The sequence below is a fragment of the Heterocephalus glaber genome, unplaced genomic scaffold (assembly GCF_053883595.1).
Source record: "Heterocephalus glaber isolate CG9 unplaced genomic scaffold, H.glaber_assembly_v1.0 deba00000594, whole genome shotgun sequence".
NCBI lineage: Eukaryota > Metazoa > Chordata > Mammalia > Rodentia > Bathyergidae > Heterocephalus > Heterocephalus glaber.
Genome location: NW_028258151.1, coordinates 19501056 through 19516068, shown reverse-complemented (window position 1 = coordinate 19516068; position 15013 = coordinate 19501056). Strand labels below are relative to the sequence as shown.

Sequence of the window (15013 nt, the reverse complement as noted above, 5' to 3'; positions counted from 1 at the left end):
CATTGTGAATCTGGTCCCTGTGATCCAGAGGCTGAAGGGCCTGAGCGGGTCGGTATAGATGAGCATGTGCTAGTGGCAGGGGCAGCCTGAGCCTCCCTCCTAATCGGACCCGAGTGCAGGAGTCGTGGCAGAATGGGCCAGACTGCAAGGCTTGTATGTGACACTGGTTCCTGCAGTGCGGATTCTCTCCCAGTCACACAGGCAGCTGCAAAACAAGGATGTGGTAAATGCTGATGTACCAGGTGGCTGCTCCCGCAGACAAGGAGGGCCAAGCAAGCCCAGGATGGAAAACGCCCTGAAGGACGCAGATGGCTTCCTTGTGCCACACTTTTGAGTGGCACAATTTACCCATCATATCAGTCAGTGGTCTGCATTGCCTGGGGAGAGAGGGAAATGGTGAGCACTAGCCTGTCTTCTGAAGCCAGGGAGAAGAGTCCTGCATGTGTCCCACAGGCAACACCTCCAGGGTAGGGACTGCCTCTGACAGCGAGAACCACTGTGCTCTAGTCATAAGCCCCTGTCACTGGGGATATTCAAGGAGAGCATGCCGACTACGTGGGCAGCAGGGCAGTGTCAGAAATGGCCCACTGCCCCACAGACAGGGCTCCTTCGGGTTGACCATGAGACCCCATGTGGTGGAGCCTGCTCAGGCCAGGCACTCAGTAGGCCTGCATCCTTGCTCCCAGTCTTTGCGAGTTGTTTTCTCAGCTCCTCTTAAGTGTGGCTTGGAAAAGTTGTCTGCTTATTAAAATACGGTAGGTGTCTGAATCAAGGACTCCTTTGGCAAGGGGGTGCCTGGGGTCCTCACGTCATATTGCGTCCTGTCCCAAGCCTGTCCCATGCCATCTGAAAAGAAAGCAGGGTCTTCTGTGTCCTGCACTCCAGTGCCCCTGGGCCTCCATGGCTCTGTGGTTCACACCCCGTGGGACATCAGCTGCAGGGCTGGGGCTTGGTGGGGCAGGGAGTACAAAACGGCAGCCACAAGCAGTGTTCCTGAGGACACTGCTCATCCTGGGGCTGCTCCTTTTTCTTCTCCCTGGACAGCCCAAGCCCCATTTTTTTCCCAGCTCTGATCCTACTTGTGGGTAAATGCATCCAGAGGACTGGCTGCTTCATACCGATTCGGTGGTAACAGTGGCAACTAAGGACCTTGCACCTGAGCTGCTATGTTGTTGCTCTTTGGTGGTTCCTTGGTTCTGCTCTGGCTTGATGGGGCAGGGTCCTTTTCTTGGTCCTTGAGTGTGTCTGGGGGTGAAGGCCCCAGCTTGGGGAAGAAGGCTCCAGTGTGTTTCCCGCTGTCTCAAGTTGGAAAAGGTGTGGCATGTCACCTGGACCCCAGTCTTCTTCCCCACACTTTCCATCTGAGGTCAACACCCCCACCTCCCAACCCCTACCCACAGAGTACAGGCATTGTTAAGTTTCAGGCTGCAGCCACCCAGGAGCATGCATGCTCTCCCCCGTGCCAGCAGTAAAGGCAGCAGCGCCTGGCAGAGGAACTTGGCTTGGACGCGGCTCTGTGCTTCTGGAAGATATTGACTGTGGACAGATGGAGCAAGCATGAGCATCCCTGGGTCTCCCAGAGAGTTCCCTAAGCTCTGGCGACGTCCCTGGGCCCACATGGCTGGGCATATGACTGGCCGGGTCCCCTGCCTTTGAAGAGGAGCTGCTTTTCTCTGCCTACACTGTGGCCTCACTGGCCCAGCTTCCCAGCACTGGCCAAACCAGGGCAGGCGGCCGGACCTCTGACCAGCACATCACAGTGTCCTAGAACCGCCCTCTCTCCCATCTTAAAGACCCATAGCCAGTCTGCCCTACCAGGAGACACATCATTAGCTCCTCCCAGGTGGGACAGAAAGCAGCTGTGTCCTCATGGGTGACAATGTGTGCACACAGCCAGAATCCCCTGGGAGCTGTTGACCCTTGCCCTGATTGTCGAAGAAGTTGTGAAGTGTGTGTAGGATTCATCAGTGGCATCTTGGAAGGCAGAGTGGCTCCCTAGTGCATGTCTTAGAAATGGCTTTGACCCAGTTCTGTGACAAGGCTTGGAGGGGGGTGGGGAGAATGTCCCCCCTGTGGCTTTCAAATGGCTAACGAGCCCTGTGAGTTCAGTGGGAAATGATGTCAGATGTTTGGCTGATATGACCTTCTGCAATCTCTGCCCTCCCAGGACAGAGAGACTGCAAGGCACAGCATCCACACACCCCACCTCATCCCCATGTCAGTGCACGTACAAAGAAAGTGCCACCAACTAGGGACACCAGCCTTCTCTTTCTGTGCTGCCATTTTCGTTGACACTGTGTCGACCACGTGGAATTCAACCTCAGCAGTCCCATTACTTTTTCCCTATCTTCTATCTCTTATCTTGTCTTTGTCTTTTTTTTTTTTTTTTTAAGATTTCAGAAGCAGTTCTCTTAGCAACCAGAAAAACGCACATTTAACTACAGGCCCAGTGACAGATGCGCTGGGCGGCAGCATCTTGCCCCCTGGGATGTCTTATGAGCCTCAGAAAGACTTTTGTCCTGGAGCAAAAACAATTTCCTGACCCATCTGCTGCTGTGGACCACACAGCCTGATCTCCCCTCTCTCTGTTGGCTTTGTAGTTAGAACTTTCTCAACATGGCTTTTCCAAGGGACAATCTTTTCTGGTTTCCCTGAGACTTCTGTGGGGTGTGAGTGCTAGAAACTAGTGGAGAGGGACTGATGAGGTCATTTTACCAGCTGCCTGCAATCGGGGACCCATCTTTGACTACCGTGCTATTTAATGATTTTCTGATCCCTCTTTAGAAAAAAAGAAAAAAGAGTAAGTGGAGTCCTGTTTTTGCCACGGTCATTACCATGATGGAAGGGGCAGCGAAGTAATGGGTACTTGTGTCTGATTCTTGCAAAGGGAAATATAGGTCGCGTTCAAGATTCCACCGCCGCATGCCTGCCTAATTACCATGGGTCTGGGGCGCAGCTCCTCCGTGCTTCAACACATCTGCTAGCTGACAAATACACTTGGCTTTTTCTTTAAAAAATTAAAAGAAAAAAAAATAGAAAAGCACAGTGCATTATATTTAGCCACAGTGCACAGAGCGCCCAGCAGCAGCCAGGTTTTCTTGGATAACTGGGGCTGGAGCTTGCACATGCCTCCTGGTGTTCCCAGCCACCAGCTCAGTCGCTCCCTGCAAGTTCGCCCTGCGCCCTGCCGCTTCCTCGATGCCCCGCTCGCAGAGCAGAGGAGCTCAGCTCACATGACGAACGCCGCCAGAGGCAGCCGGCTCTGAGAGCAACCCCAGCTACGCACAGTTGGTTCCCAGCTGACAGACAGAATATGGGGTGGGCTTTGTCACCAGCACGCCAGGTCTGGCATGCCCAGCAATGCTTGGGAGCGCACAGTGCCCAGACACCCGCCGCCGCTCCCTGGATCTCAGCCGCTCCAGCACCGAGGGGCCGGGCTGTGAGCCTAGCCTTCCGCCCCTCCGAGAAGGTTATATAATGAGCAGACCGCTGCCAAAATCAGAGGGAAAATGAAGTCTTTGTTAAATGCCTTCACCAAGAAGGAAGGTAAGGAGAAAGCGATACGGAGCGTGGGGCCCCGATGAACAGCTTCTTGCTGCTTCTGGGAGGAGAGAGGGACTTGGTTCCCCCTAAATGTGCTGCTGTTAGTCCATGTCTTGCAAGGGAATTTATTACTTCTGGTCCGTGGTAAGGTTTGGGTTATTTGGTCTAGGAAATTAACCCAGCTGAATGTGCCTTTTTATCCTACTGTGTTTTTAAGCCTTCAGCCCCTTGCAAAATTGCATTCCCAAACGTCCTGCCATGGTGACTGTGATGGAGGGTACTTAGGAACTAAGTCCTAGGAAAAATAAAGGAACTTTGACTCCAGTCTGTCAGTCACCTGGCAGGCTGCTGAGCTCCTGCTCTGGAAGGTCGGGCACATGGCTGGCTATGCTGGCTGGGTGGACACTCGCAAAGCCACCTCTTGGTTCTCCTTGGCTGTCTCTGGGTTGCAATTTTGTGAAGTGGATGGAGAAGCCAGCGTGGCAGACTTTAAAAGTGCATATGCTCTTTGTCATACCTTGTATGGTTTTTATTATGGGGAAAAATGTATAAATAAAGCTCATGTAAGACAGCTAAGAAAATATCCACCCACCTAGAGTTTGCAGATTGCCTGAAAGAAGGAAACAGTTGGGTGGAATATTAATCATTTTCAGACAGGAAAAGAGTTATTTTTAACCCTTTTCACACACACAAAATGCATCATTTCCATGGATGATTCCAGTCAGATAGTTTTGTCAGACAGGGAGATTTCCTGTTTATGAATTCAGAAGGGTTTTTGGAGGGGTTATTTTAACGAAATTAGAAAGGTACTCCCCAGCCTAAGCTCCTCATAAAATAAACAGTGAAGAAATTTTACTGCTCTGGAAACTAATTTAATGTGAATCCTGGTGATCAAGCAAGGTAATTTTCATTAAAATTTTCACCCTAATATCACCTATGTGATTCCATCTGAGTACCTTGCCTGGTCTTCAGGGTAAAATGTATGTGAAAATGTCCCCGCTATTTTATTCCGTAATCCTCCACGGGTGGCCTCCCCATGTGAGTTCTTTCCAATCCCCAAGTCCTCATTTTTAAGACTCTTTCTTAGGAATTTCTATAAAGATAGACTTCACTTAAATTCATTTTCTAACATTATACAGCAAAATTCACCTTCTGGGACTTCAATTTTTATAATCCATGAACAGTGTGAAATTTTCAGTCGGGTGTTACAGTGTGAGGTTAATTCTATATCTGTTCTGTTTTCCCATGGATTTTTCCTTCCTAATGAATTTATCTTAGCAGCTGGCATTCCTCCCCCCCACAAAAAAAAACCCAAACTCCTATCTCTTTTTGAAGGCATTAATGCCTTACCTATTACATGGGTCAGAAACAGAAGACTTACTCTTGTTGGGGACAGCAGCTGAGCACAGGGACCATCCAGGTGCTCCGGTGTCCTGGCCTCGGAGCTGTATGGTGTTCCCCATGTGCTAAGTGAGAGTCCTTTCTCCCTGGGTGTGTTTCCTGAAGCCCAGGGCCTCTAGGACCTCTGTGCTCGCTTGCTGTCTCCACTTGGAATTTTGGCTTTCCTGGTAGCAGAGTCCTTCAGCCCCTAATCTCAGGGAATGAGAAATGATTGGCCTCTTAGGTTGTGGGATCTCCAGCCCTCTGTGAAGTCTTTTGACCCCATTCCTGGGTCTGGCTGTTGCAAGGGCCCCCACAAGCTCCCACTGCCAGCTGCATTTGTTGGAGCCTCAGTCCCTCCATGAGAGTTTTAGCCTTTGCCTGCTCAGATGGAGGGGCACCATTGTAGTTTCCCCTCGTGACCAGCAAAATGCATGCTCAATGGCCTGACCCTGGGATGTGGCTTTTTTAGGTGGGCTGCTGTTGGCCCAGGGCCCAGCCAGGGTAGCTTCTTGGCTCCAGGGAGGACACTGCTAGCCTTGCCCACTCCTATTGTCCCTGGCTGGCCCAGCTGGCCTTGAGGATTCACTTGCTTGGAGAAATGGGGGGTAAGATGAAGCCCCAGCTGCACAGCTGATCACTGGTGTGCTTATCCCTCTGACAGAGGGCTTCCTGGGGAGGGCAGGTCACGTGAGATCCCTTCAGCCTACTGGGGTTAGGCTGACCTCCCCTAGGTGGCACAGAATCAGATGCCACATCTTAGTGTCCCCAGGACACCTGCTCCCATCCTGTGTGGCTTCTCTAATGTGGCTCCCAACTGTTTCCTTGGGACTGCCCTGCATCTTGGAGAGGTAGCAGGGGTAGGCTGGGTCACAGCTTTCTCAAGAGAGGATTGCCAGCACCACTTCCATCCCCCTTGATCTCTCCTAGTATCCCCCTGTTCCGGTGAGCCCTGCCACTCAGGTGACAGGTGTGGCCATTCTTGGTCTCTTTGATGAGCCTCACAGTAGTCTCTGACCTTGGGCAGTGGAGGGCAGGAGATTGCCCAGGATTCTGCCCTGAGCTACTTGTGACATGCTTCTCTTTCAAGATGTTGTGGTCCTGCCCAGAGCAACTCCGGGAGACCTGTGTCTTCTCATGCATCACAGCTACTCATGTGGACTTGGGCAGCACAGACATAGAGCCAGAGGCATAAACATCCAGGAGCTAGGGGTCACCTGGCATCTTTGGGTGGTTAGGAGCTGGTGGCATCTGCTGTCCCCTGCAGCCTGGAGGGAAATTCCTGAGAGGATCCATCACAGAGGAGCAGCCAGGCCACTTAGGGACATCACACATGGCTTCCAAGGGCATGCATCCTATGAGTCCTGGGCACGGAGACTGGGGAGCAGGAGGGCCCGGCCCCACGCAGAGCTTCCTGCAGAGCCAGATGAGTTGGATCACTTGCACCACTGTGAGGGCCGGGACCCAGCTTGCTAAATGAGGAAGGGAGCATTCTCAGGAACTGTGGACTCATTCTGACCAGGAGGCTTAGGGCTGTGTTCACTGCTAGGGCTGCTGTGGCACCACCCGGGCCGAGTAGTTTATAAAGATCAGACAGTCACTGTTCCGTGTCCTGGAGCTGAAGTCCAAGATGCAGGTGTCACAGGGCTGGCTCTTCCTGTCTCTCTCCTTGGCTTACAGATGGTGTCTCCCCCCTGAGTCCTCACGTGGTTGTTTCTGTGTGTGTCTGTGTCCTGAACTCCTCTTGTCACAAGGACACAGATGGTACTAGTGACCCACTTTAACCTAATTTCCTCTGCCAAGTCCTCTTTCCAAATGCAGTCATGTTCTGAGGTCCTGGGGTTAGACCTCAGCATGTGAACATCAGGCTACATAATTCTGCCACCTCAAGGCCAAGTTCAGGGCCGGAGGAGGAGCTCTGCCATGCCCGGGCGTCTTGGTGTCCTGACTGCTTTGGGAGGCAGGGTCCATCCTTACACATGTAAAGCCCCAGCATCTTCCAGGCTGTGGAAGAAACTGGCCAGATGGAAGCTCAAACCTGAGTCTCTTCCATCTGGGCTTTGGCTTGAGCTTCCATGTAAAGGAGTTGACCAGCTCCCTCTCTACCATCTCTGCTTCCATGTTGGAGTGATTCCACACCTTGGGCATCCTTGGGCAGATTCTGCGTGAACTTGTGGCTCCCAACCCTGAGCTCGCATGGGGGCTTGGATGCATGCAGGCTGGGCCTACCTGTGTCTACCTCTGAACATGCTCACCTACCTCTCCCCATTCTCTTCCACCCAGTGCCCTTCCGAGAGGCTCCAGCCTACTCCAACCGAAGGCGGCGGCCCCCAAACACTCTGGCCGCGCCTCGGGTCCTGCTGCGCTCCAACAGTGACAACAACCTCCACGCCGGTGCGCCTGAATGGGCTGTCTGTTCTGCGGCCACCTCCCACCGAAGCCTCTCACCCCAGCTGCTGCAGCAGGTGCCCAGCAAGCCCGATGTCACCGTGAAGAGTATCCCGAGCTATGCCCCCGGGCCCCGCAGCCGCTCGCCATCTCTCAACAGGCTCGGTGGCACAGGCGAGGATGGCAAGAGGCCCCAGCCACACTGGCACATGGGGTAAGGAGTGGAGGAGTTGGGGGCAGGGAGCGCTCAGAATCCTGGGACTTCACTTCTCCAACTTGAGGTGCTCCGGGGAAACTCTGACACCTGCATTCTGCCCATGCTTCCTGGGCATGGGGGCACCCTCCTGAGCCTTGGGCCCTTGATGGCAGGTCTGATGGCTTGGGGAGAGGGGAGAGGTGGAGCTGAGCTTCCTGAGTTGCCACTGGTGTTGGGGCCTCATTGCCTCTCCTTGTGCTTGCTCTTGTGATCCTCCACACCAAGAGAGGAGGAAAGGAGACAGCAAGTGCGGTCTATTCCCTGTGTACCCCCGGGACTGCCTTTGCTAGCCCGGCCACATGCCATGTGCATCAAGTTCCCACATGGTGGTGGCAATGGGAAACCCTGGCACAGCCGAGGTAACTGAGGCTCAGAGAAGCCACATTACAGCACGAGGGACTAACCATATCCCCAGGGGCATGGTCTCAGTAGTGCCACCAAGCCTGAACTGTCTGCCCAGCATGGCAAGTATATGTAGAGTGCTTCTGTCAGTCTTGGAAGCACCTAGGCAGGAGCCCCAGCACTGGCCACATTAGGCAAGCCAAGCGGCCACCCAGAATCTCTGAGCCAAGAACCCCTTGGGGCATTCAGCTCCTGATCTGGGTTCTACCCTGGCTACTGTCCTGCCTCCCCCAACAGCCAGGGCAGCTGGGTTTGCACTTAGAGCTCTGACTCCTGAGCACACTCCCTGCCTGGGCAGTCTGCTTTCCAGAATTTCCCAGGCAAGAAAAGGACTTTAGGGCCGGGGATTTAGCTCAGTGGTTCCAGCGCCTGCCCTGAAAGCCCAAGGTCCCGAGTTCGATCCCGGTACCAAAAAAAAAAGAAAGAAAAAAGAAAAGAAAAGGACTTTAAGGGAATCAGCTCATTTTGGGCACCTCAGAGCCCAGGTCTGGTATTGTTTGGAGCAGTTGAAGCACCAGCAGGGATAGTTACCCAATACCTGCAGGCTGTCCCTCAAGCCAGGAGTCTCAGCTCTGCTTGCCAGTGGGGTCATGTAGCCATTGCAGGAGTCAGGCCCAGACCCCTAGTTCTAGGGTCTTGTAATGATTTGGGCCCATGCACCTGGGTTTCCTGGAGGATATCATGCTTGTGATGAAGCTTGAAAGCCCTCTCTGGTCTGGTAGCCAGTGCCTGGGGCTCCTGTCTAAGTGCCTTCTTCCGTACCCAGACTCCAAAGTCACCTGGGATCCCCAGCCTGACTGTAGTGAGTCTCACTGGCCGAGGTCATGCCCTGCTGCCAGCTAAGATCAGGGATGTGGGAGAAGACATTGCTACCCTCAGTTCACCACATAGCACTGTCCCACAAGCTTGGTGTGGGTTTGGGGAAGGTAAGAGCCTCATGTGTACCCAGAAGGAAGCTATTGTCCTGACCGTGACCCTGCAGGTTGGGTCTCAGCTGTAGCCATGGCAGGTGAGGGAAGAACGTGCCTGTGGGAACACAGGTCTCCTGGCCCCTCTCTAGAGTCCAGGCCTCACCCTCCAGGGTCTGGCAGACCCCCCAGCCTGCAGCAGTGCTCCAGCCCTTCAGCCTGTCCACACTTATGCCAGAGCTGAAGGACAAGCTCCAGTTCTGCACTGGTCTAGATTCTGCCATGAGCAACCCCGAGGGGGAAGTCCCAGGTGCTAAGAACAGTTGAAAGCTAAATTAAAGGAATCCCCTGAGACAGCTGATTCCACTTCACACCCTAGGCTGGAGTTACGACTATAGTTTTATAGAGTGTGTCCCCTTCCTCCAGTATAAAGTATAATAAGATACTGAGGGCAGTGTGACCAGGGACTGGCAGGCAGAATGTTGCTGTGGAGAGCAGAGACAATAGAGGCTTATTCCAGGGCCATTCTGATCACCCAATTCCTGTGCAATTGCATGTGTGAAAATTTGCTTGTGTGCAAAGGTGTACATGTTTGCATGTACCTGTGTGCATATTTGTGCATCTGTGTGCTTGTGTGTGCACATGTATCTGTGTATGCATGTGTCATGCACATCTCTGTGTGTGAGATCACAGCAGCCAGCCTGCCTCCTGTGCTCCCTGCCTGGATTCTGCCACATTCTTCTGGTCTGTACCACTTGGTTGCCGTGTAAGTGTGTGCATTTAACTTACTCTGTGCCTCTTCCTTGTTGATTATAAAATGAAGATCATAGGAAGACAGGCTTCAGGTTGTTCTCAAGGCTGAAAGAAGGAATTCAGGGCAGCTGCCCAGCATGTGCTTCATGCTAGTACATGCCCAATCCACGGGGGCCCTGAGAGCTAAAGTCCATGTTGAGCCACAGCCAGAGCTCAGCCAGGCCAGACCCTGTTGTTCACCAGAACCAACAGAACCATAGGGTAAGGTGGCCAAATGCCCATGGTTTTCCAGGATTTGGAACTTTGAGTGCTACAATCAGGACAGTCGGTTTGCCTAATCACGGACCTGCTGCCTGTCCTGAGTTAGGGAGGGCACTGTGGCCTGGCTGTCACCCTGCCTTGCCGGATGGTACCCTGACCTGTTAAGCCTGTCTTCTCCAGCCTTGTCCCATTGTCTCTTCCTCAAAGTGTGCATGTCCCCTATCTGACTGCCTAGGTCATGGTCCCCCATTAGCAACATGAGAGGAGCCCTGAGTGGGCTCTGATGAGTGGGTGCCTCCTTCTCCCAAGATGCACTGTCCTAACCAGGGTCTTTCAGAAGCTCTGGGGACCACTCTAACGTCGTGACAGTGATGAGCATTTGACCACATGGTAGGCAGGTAGCATGGGGCATGAGAGGTAGGAATGCCCCTCTAGGCATCTCCCCAAGTTTTTCCTAGGGACGCAGGTAGAACTTCAAATGCCACCATGCCATTCTGTCCTGTGTCCTGTACAGAGGTGCATGCACTGGGTGGGGGTGTCTGTGCACAGTGAGGGTGCAGGGGGAGCAGGTGAACCTGCATTGAGTGTCCATGGTGGAGTGCTCCTCTGAGGCCACAGTGGGCTCAGGACAGCCAGATGTGCAGGCCTGCAGTTCAGTGCACTGACCACTCAGGTCTGAGTATCCTGATGCCTGGAGCTGCCCCTGCCTCCCAGCTGCAGGATTGTGGCCCCGTTCTTCATTATCTGTGCCCACGAGAAGAGATGGCTTTTACTCAGGCAGGAAGATGACCATTTAAGGTGATAGGGGAACAGAGGGCTTCACATCTCAGTCCAGGGCCCTTTGGCAGCTCTCGGAGGAGGCTGAGCCCTTCTGCTCGGCTCCTTCCTTGTCCTTGAAGCTTATAGCCCAGACTCCATGAACCTGCCCTCCTCTTTCCAAAAGGATGTCTCTTTCCAGGGACAGGCCAGGCTAAATTGTACTAGTGGGACAGTGAGGAGGGAAATGTGGGCCCCCCAAACCCCTGGTGTCCCTGGTGCCCTAAGGTCCTTTGTGGTCACTGTCAGAACCTAAAGGGGCAGGTCAGGACATTCCCCATGCACTAGAGGCCCTGTTTTCCATGTGCTGTGTGGCTTTGGGCAATTTCTTGATCACACCATGCACCAATGTTCCCCTGCAAGGAGTGAGCCACCTTGGTAGGTGGACCTACCTGGTAGGTAGGGGGATCTGTGGAATTCCACACCTGTCACGTGCCAGGATCCAGATCTGGCCTCAGTAAGCTCTGTGGCAGCATCTTCTGATCCCATAGTCAGGACAGTTCGGGAAGAACCCTGAAGCTGCAATGGGGCTGGGGACGGAGGGTATCAAATGTCCTCACCCAGAGTACGGACGCCAGCTTGGGCCAATAGGTAGGAGGAATGGAGACTTTGTGAGACAGGATGCTGAGCGGGGGGGGGACCACCCCAGGCCCTGTGGCTCTACACCCCCTTGTCCCATGTGTGCTCACTGCCCAGGATGAGACTGGCCACCCGGCAGCCTCCCTGGGCCCAAGCCACTGACCTGAATGCCAACCTGAGACCCCAGAAACCTCAGCCAGGAACACAATAAGCACCTCATGTGGCAGAACCAGCCTCAAAGCAGCGTTGATGGGAGGGAACAGGCAAGCAGTGACCTGCTCCCTCCCTGCCCAGGCTGTGTGCTGGGATAGGGTCCCAGAGGGAAGAGCTGCCCCTCTGCAGAGTGATGAGCCAGCCCACATGGGGGACAGCAGGGTGTGGAGCATGAGGGTCATCCTGGCAATGTTCTAACGGGAAGGGGTCCCAAGGGGCCCTGGAGGCCAGGTCACATGGGCAATCAATGCCTGCTGGAAGGTGACAGTCCACATGAGTATTGAGGCTCCCACTGCCCATGACTGCCCAGGCCACCCAGAGTGCCACAGTGGGAACAGGGCTAAGATGGGATGGGAGAGAATCCCCAGAACCTGTCCTCAGTCCTGACTTTACCTGTGGCCTCTCCTGCTCACCTTTTTCTTCCATCTCCTTCGGTCCCCCTCTCCTCAGTCTCTTTCTTCTCATTTGTTTTCTTCTCCCTGCCTTCCTAGGCACCGGTCTGGAGGGGTGGGCCCGTTGTTCCTGCAGCACCTCCCCTGCTCCTGGCTCAAGTGTGAGACTTGCACACCTTGCTGAGGTAGCGCCCTCTAGTGGTGCCCATTGCACAGCTGGACCACCATTCTAAGAATATTCCCGCCACCTGCATCCACCACCACCATGGGAGCGAATGTAGATGGGGGAGGTGAGGTCTTCCATGGTCTCTCTCCACTGCTAAGGTTCATAACAGCTCTAAGTGTCTTTCTGCACAGTCGGCAGAGGGTCCCAAGGGGTGCCCTGGCTTCACCGTAAGGGAATATTCTGGCCACTGTCCTATCAAGCAGCTATTTCTCACCCAGCAGAAAGCGAAGACTCATGCTTTTGAGGTCAGTAGGCAGAGACTATTGCTCCAGGCCACTCACTGGCTGTGCTCAGCTGGGACCTGCCACCCTCTCTGAGTGCATCCATCTCTGGAGTGTCAGGATGAAGCAGGCAGATGGAATGGGTTGAGGACCCAGGTCCCGGTCTGAGGAAGAGGACATCAGCTTCCCTGACCTCCTTCCCCAGCAGAGGCCAGTCTCCACTCAGCCTCAGGAAGGGACGCTCTCCCAAGACGAGTCCCTTGCACTGGAGAGCGGGTTTCCAGGAGACCTCACAACCTTCTGGGTGACACCTGGGACTTCAGACATCACGGACCCCTCCTGCTTCCCATCCAGGTAGAAACAGGTTCTGGGGAAACCACCTCAGCCTGTGCACCTTTTCACAGGGTTAGGGCCCCATCCGGCCAAGTACATGGTGAGAAGGTAGCTGCGCGCTTCCTCTGTGGCTCTGGCCCGTGTCACCCTGTGTGTCCTCCTCCCTCTGCTTCTCTGGGGACACGGGGACCTGAACACCCAAGCTTGTTCCCCGTGGAGCAAGGACCTGGTTTCCTTGGCAAGGATGGTGGCTCTGCCCCCCAGCCCCGACCCCCCCGTGCTCTAGCCTGACCCAGAGGTGGGGGGATGGGCCGTGCTGGCGGAGCAGTGGTGGGGTGTGCAGCCTGGATCTCTCTAGCCACCCAGCACATCACCTGCACTCAGGGTATTTGGCATGTCACCTGGAGGCTGGGAATAGCAGATGGACTGGGCTATCAGGGTTTATGCCTGGAGGGGAGGCAGGGCTGGTGAAGGGTGTTCCGGGGGAACAGGTGCCTGAGGCAATAGGGTCTGGCCACCTCCTTTCTTCATACATATCCTGTGGCATTTGGGTTTCCTCCTGGTCTTGGTTGCTCCTCTCCAGCAGAAGGCTGGCTGCCTAAGGGTATGAGTTACAGCCCCCAGTCTGGGCCCTCCCCATACATGGGTGAGTGCACCCTGACATCCTAGGGGATGGGCGGCAAGGGGAGTTGAGGCTCACACACTGTGGCACGGGAGGGGATGCTCCAGGCAGGAGAGAGTCCTCAGGTGGAGAAAGGGCCAGATATCAGGGAATGGCAGGCAGCCCTGTGAGTCTAGCAGAGAGCAGGAAGACGTAGGGAAGGAGTTGTGCTCCACACTGCTCTTGTCTTCGAGTGGAGACTCCAGCCCCTTCCTTGCCTGGAGCCAGGATGGTCCTGGGCTGTAACAGCAGAAGCCTGACTCCAGGCAACAAGGGGGCAAGAGCCCTGTGGGACAACCGAGTTCAGGGAGGTGCTCAGTGGTATGCAGGGTATCTGTCTCTCTCCTTCCTGTCTGGCTGGCCGGTCACCCATTTATTTGGCCATGGTGGATCCTACCCTCTATAGCCCACAAAGGGCCACATACTGATGCTCTAGCTCTCCTGGAAGCAGAGGCTATGGCTGATAAAATGAACCTTCTGCAGGATTGTAAGTCCCGTTCATCCTTGGTTAGATACTGTCACAACACGACCGCAGGGTGAGCTCAGGTGCCTGCTGGGGACCGTGTGGCAAGCCAGTACACTGGCTGATTTCAACATTCCTTCCTCACAGTTCTGGGGAAGCCCATGGTATGGACAGAATAGGAGATGGCATGGAGCCTGAGACATCACATTTCAGCATAGTCAGTGATGTTTAGCATTTACTGTCCAGATGTTAAGGACGTGAGACCCTGTGTGCCAGGCCCAGAGTCACCCTGTCAGACTCCTCCATGCCTCTCTGCTAAGCCAGGAGATGGGAGATGCATGAGGTATTAGCAGGGTCTAGGCCAGATTATTCTACCTCTTCATATCTGTGACTCTCTTCACCAGCTGTGCTCCCCAGCTCCCATGGGACAACCACAAAGGCCTCTAAGGGCTTTCACATCCCACCTTGGGCCACTCCAGTCCCACCCTGTTGGCCATAGTCACCATGACCTGGTACCTCCCTGGTCTGGTGTTGCTGTGTTGCTTTCCCATGGCCTGGGTCCTTCCTTGACTATCAGCTCTCAACTATACTTCCAACCCTGCACAGGGAGGCCTGCGTGGGCTCAGACTTCAGCCTTGGCCCCCACCCTATTCCCTGGGCTAACTGTCACACCTGCATTGCCTTGACCCCTCCCAGTTGACCGTCAGCTCCCTGACACCTGCATCTATCTCCTCTTCGCAGATGTCTGTGGCCCCTCATAAAGGGCTCACAGCCCACCCACGAAATACTTGGTGAATGAATGAATGAGTAACTGACTGACAAATGGATGAATGGAGAAAGATCAGTGTGTGGGCAGGTTCCTGTTCACCCAGGATATCTGGGAAATGGCCCAATTCACTCATCCAAGCCACCCTACAGCACAAGATGCCAACTTTCTGATACTGAGAATCCAATGACTAGGCCCTTAGACTAAAACAAGTTGGTTGAATTCCATCTGGCTTTTCTTGGCCAGAATGTAAGGAAAACATGGACAGTTACAGCTGGTGAACTTCAGACCCATCTCGCTGTGTAGGCCAGTGGAGCAAGCCTCAGTCTGGTCTTCCTGTGCTGCCTCTCCTGCAGGCAGCTACTCCTCACACAGAGCCAGGTAGGGAACCCAGTGTGTAAGACAGCATCAAGAGGCAAAATGCCATCCATAGGTGGGATCTGGGCCCCCTG

General features: G+C 54.2%; 1 protein-coding gene across 17 annotated transcripts in view; it reads left to right on the top strand.

The window, feature by feature from the left end:
* The window catches only part of Shank2 (SH3 and multiple ankyrin repeat domains 2), a 534108-nt gene that overhangs the window by 248402 nt on the left and 270693 nt on the right, over nt 1-15013 (top strand). For 14 of the 17 annotated variants that reach the window (XM_087205461.1, XM_087205469.1, XM_087205467.1 and 11 more), the window contains one exon: nt 7207-7525. In XM_087205461.1, the coding sequence (XP_087061587.1) occupies nt 7207-7525 (319 nt within the window). Of the gene's footprint in view, nt 1-3047; nt 3547-7206; nt 7526-15013 lie in introns of those variants that run through there. The other 3 variants (XM_087205476.1, XM_004852142.4, XM_087205475.1) reach the window with 2 other exon arrangements.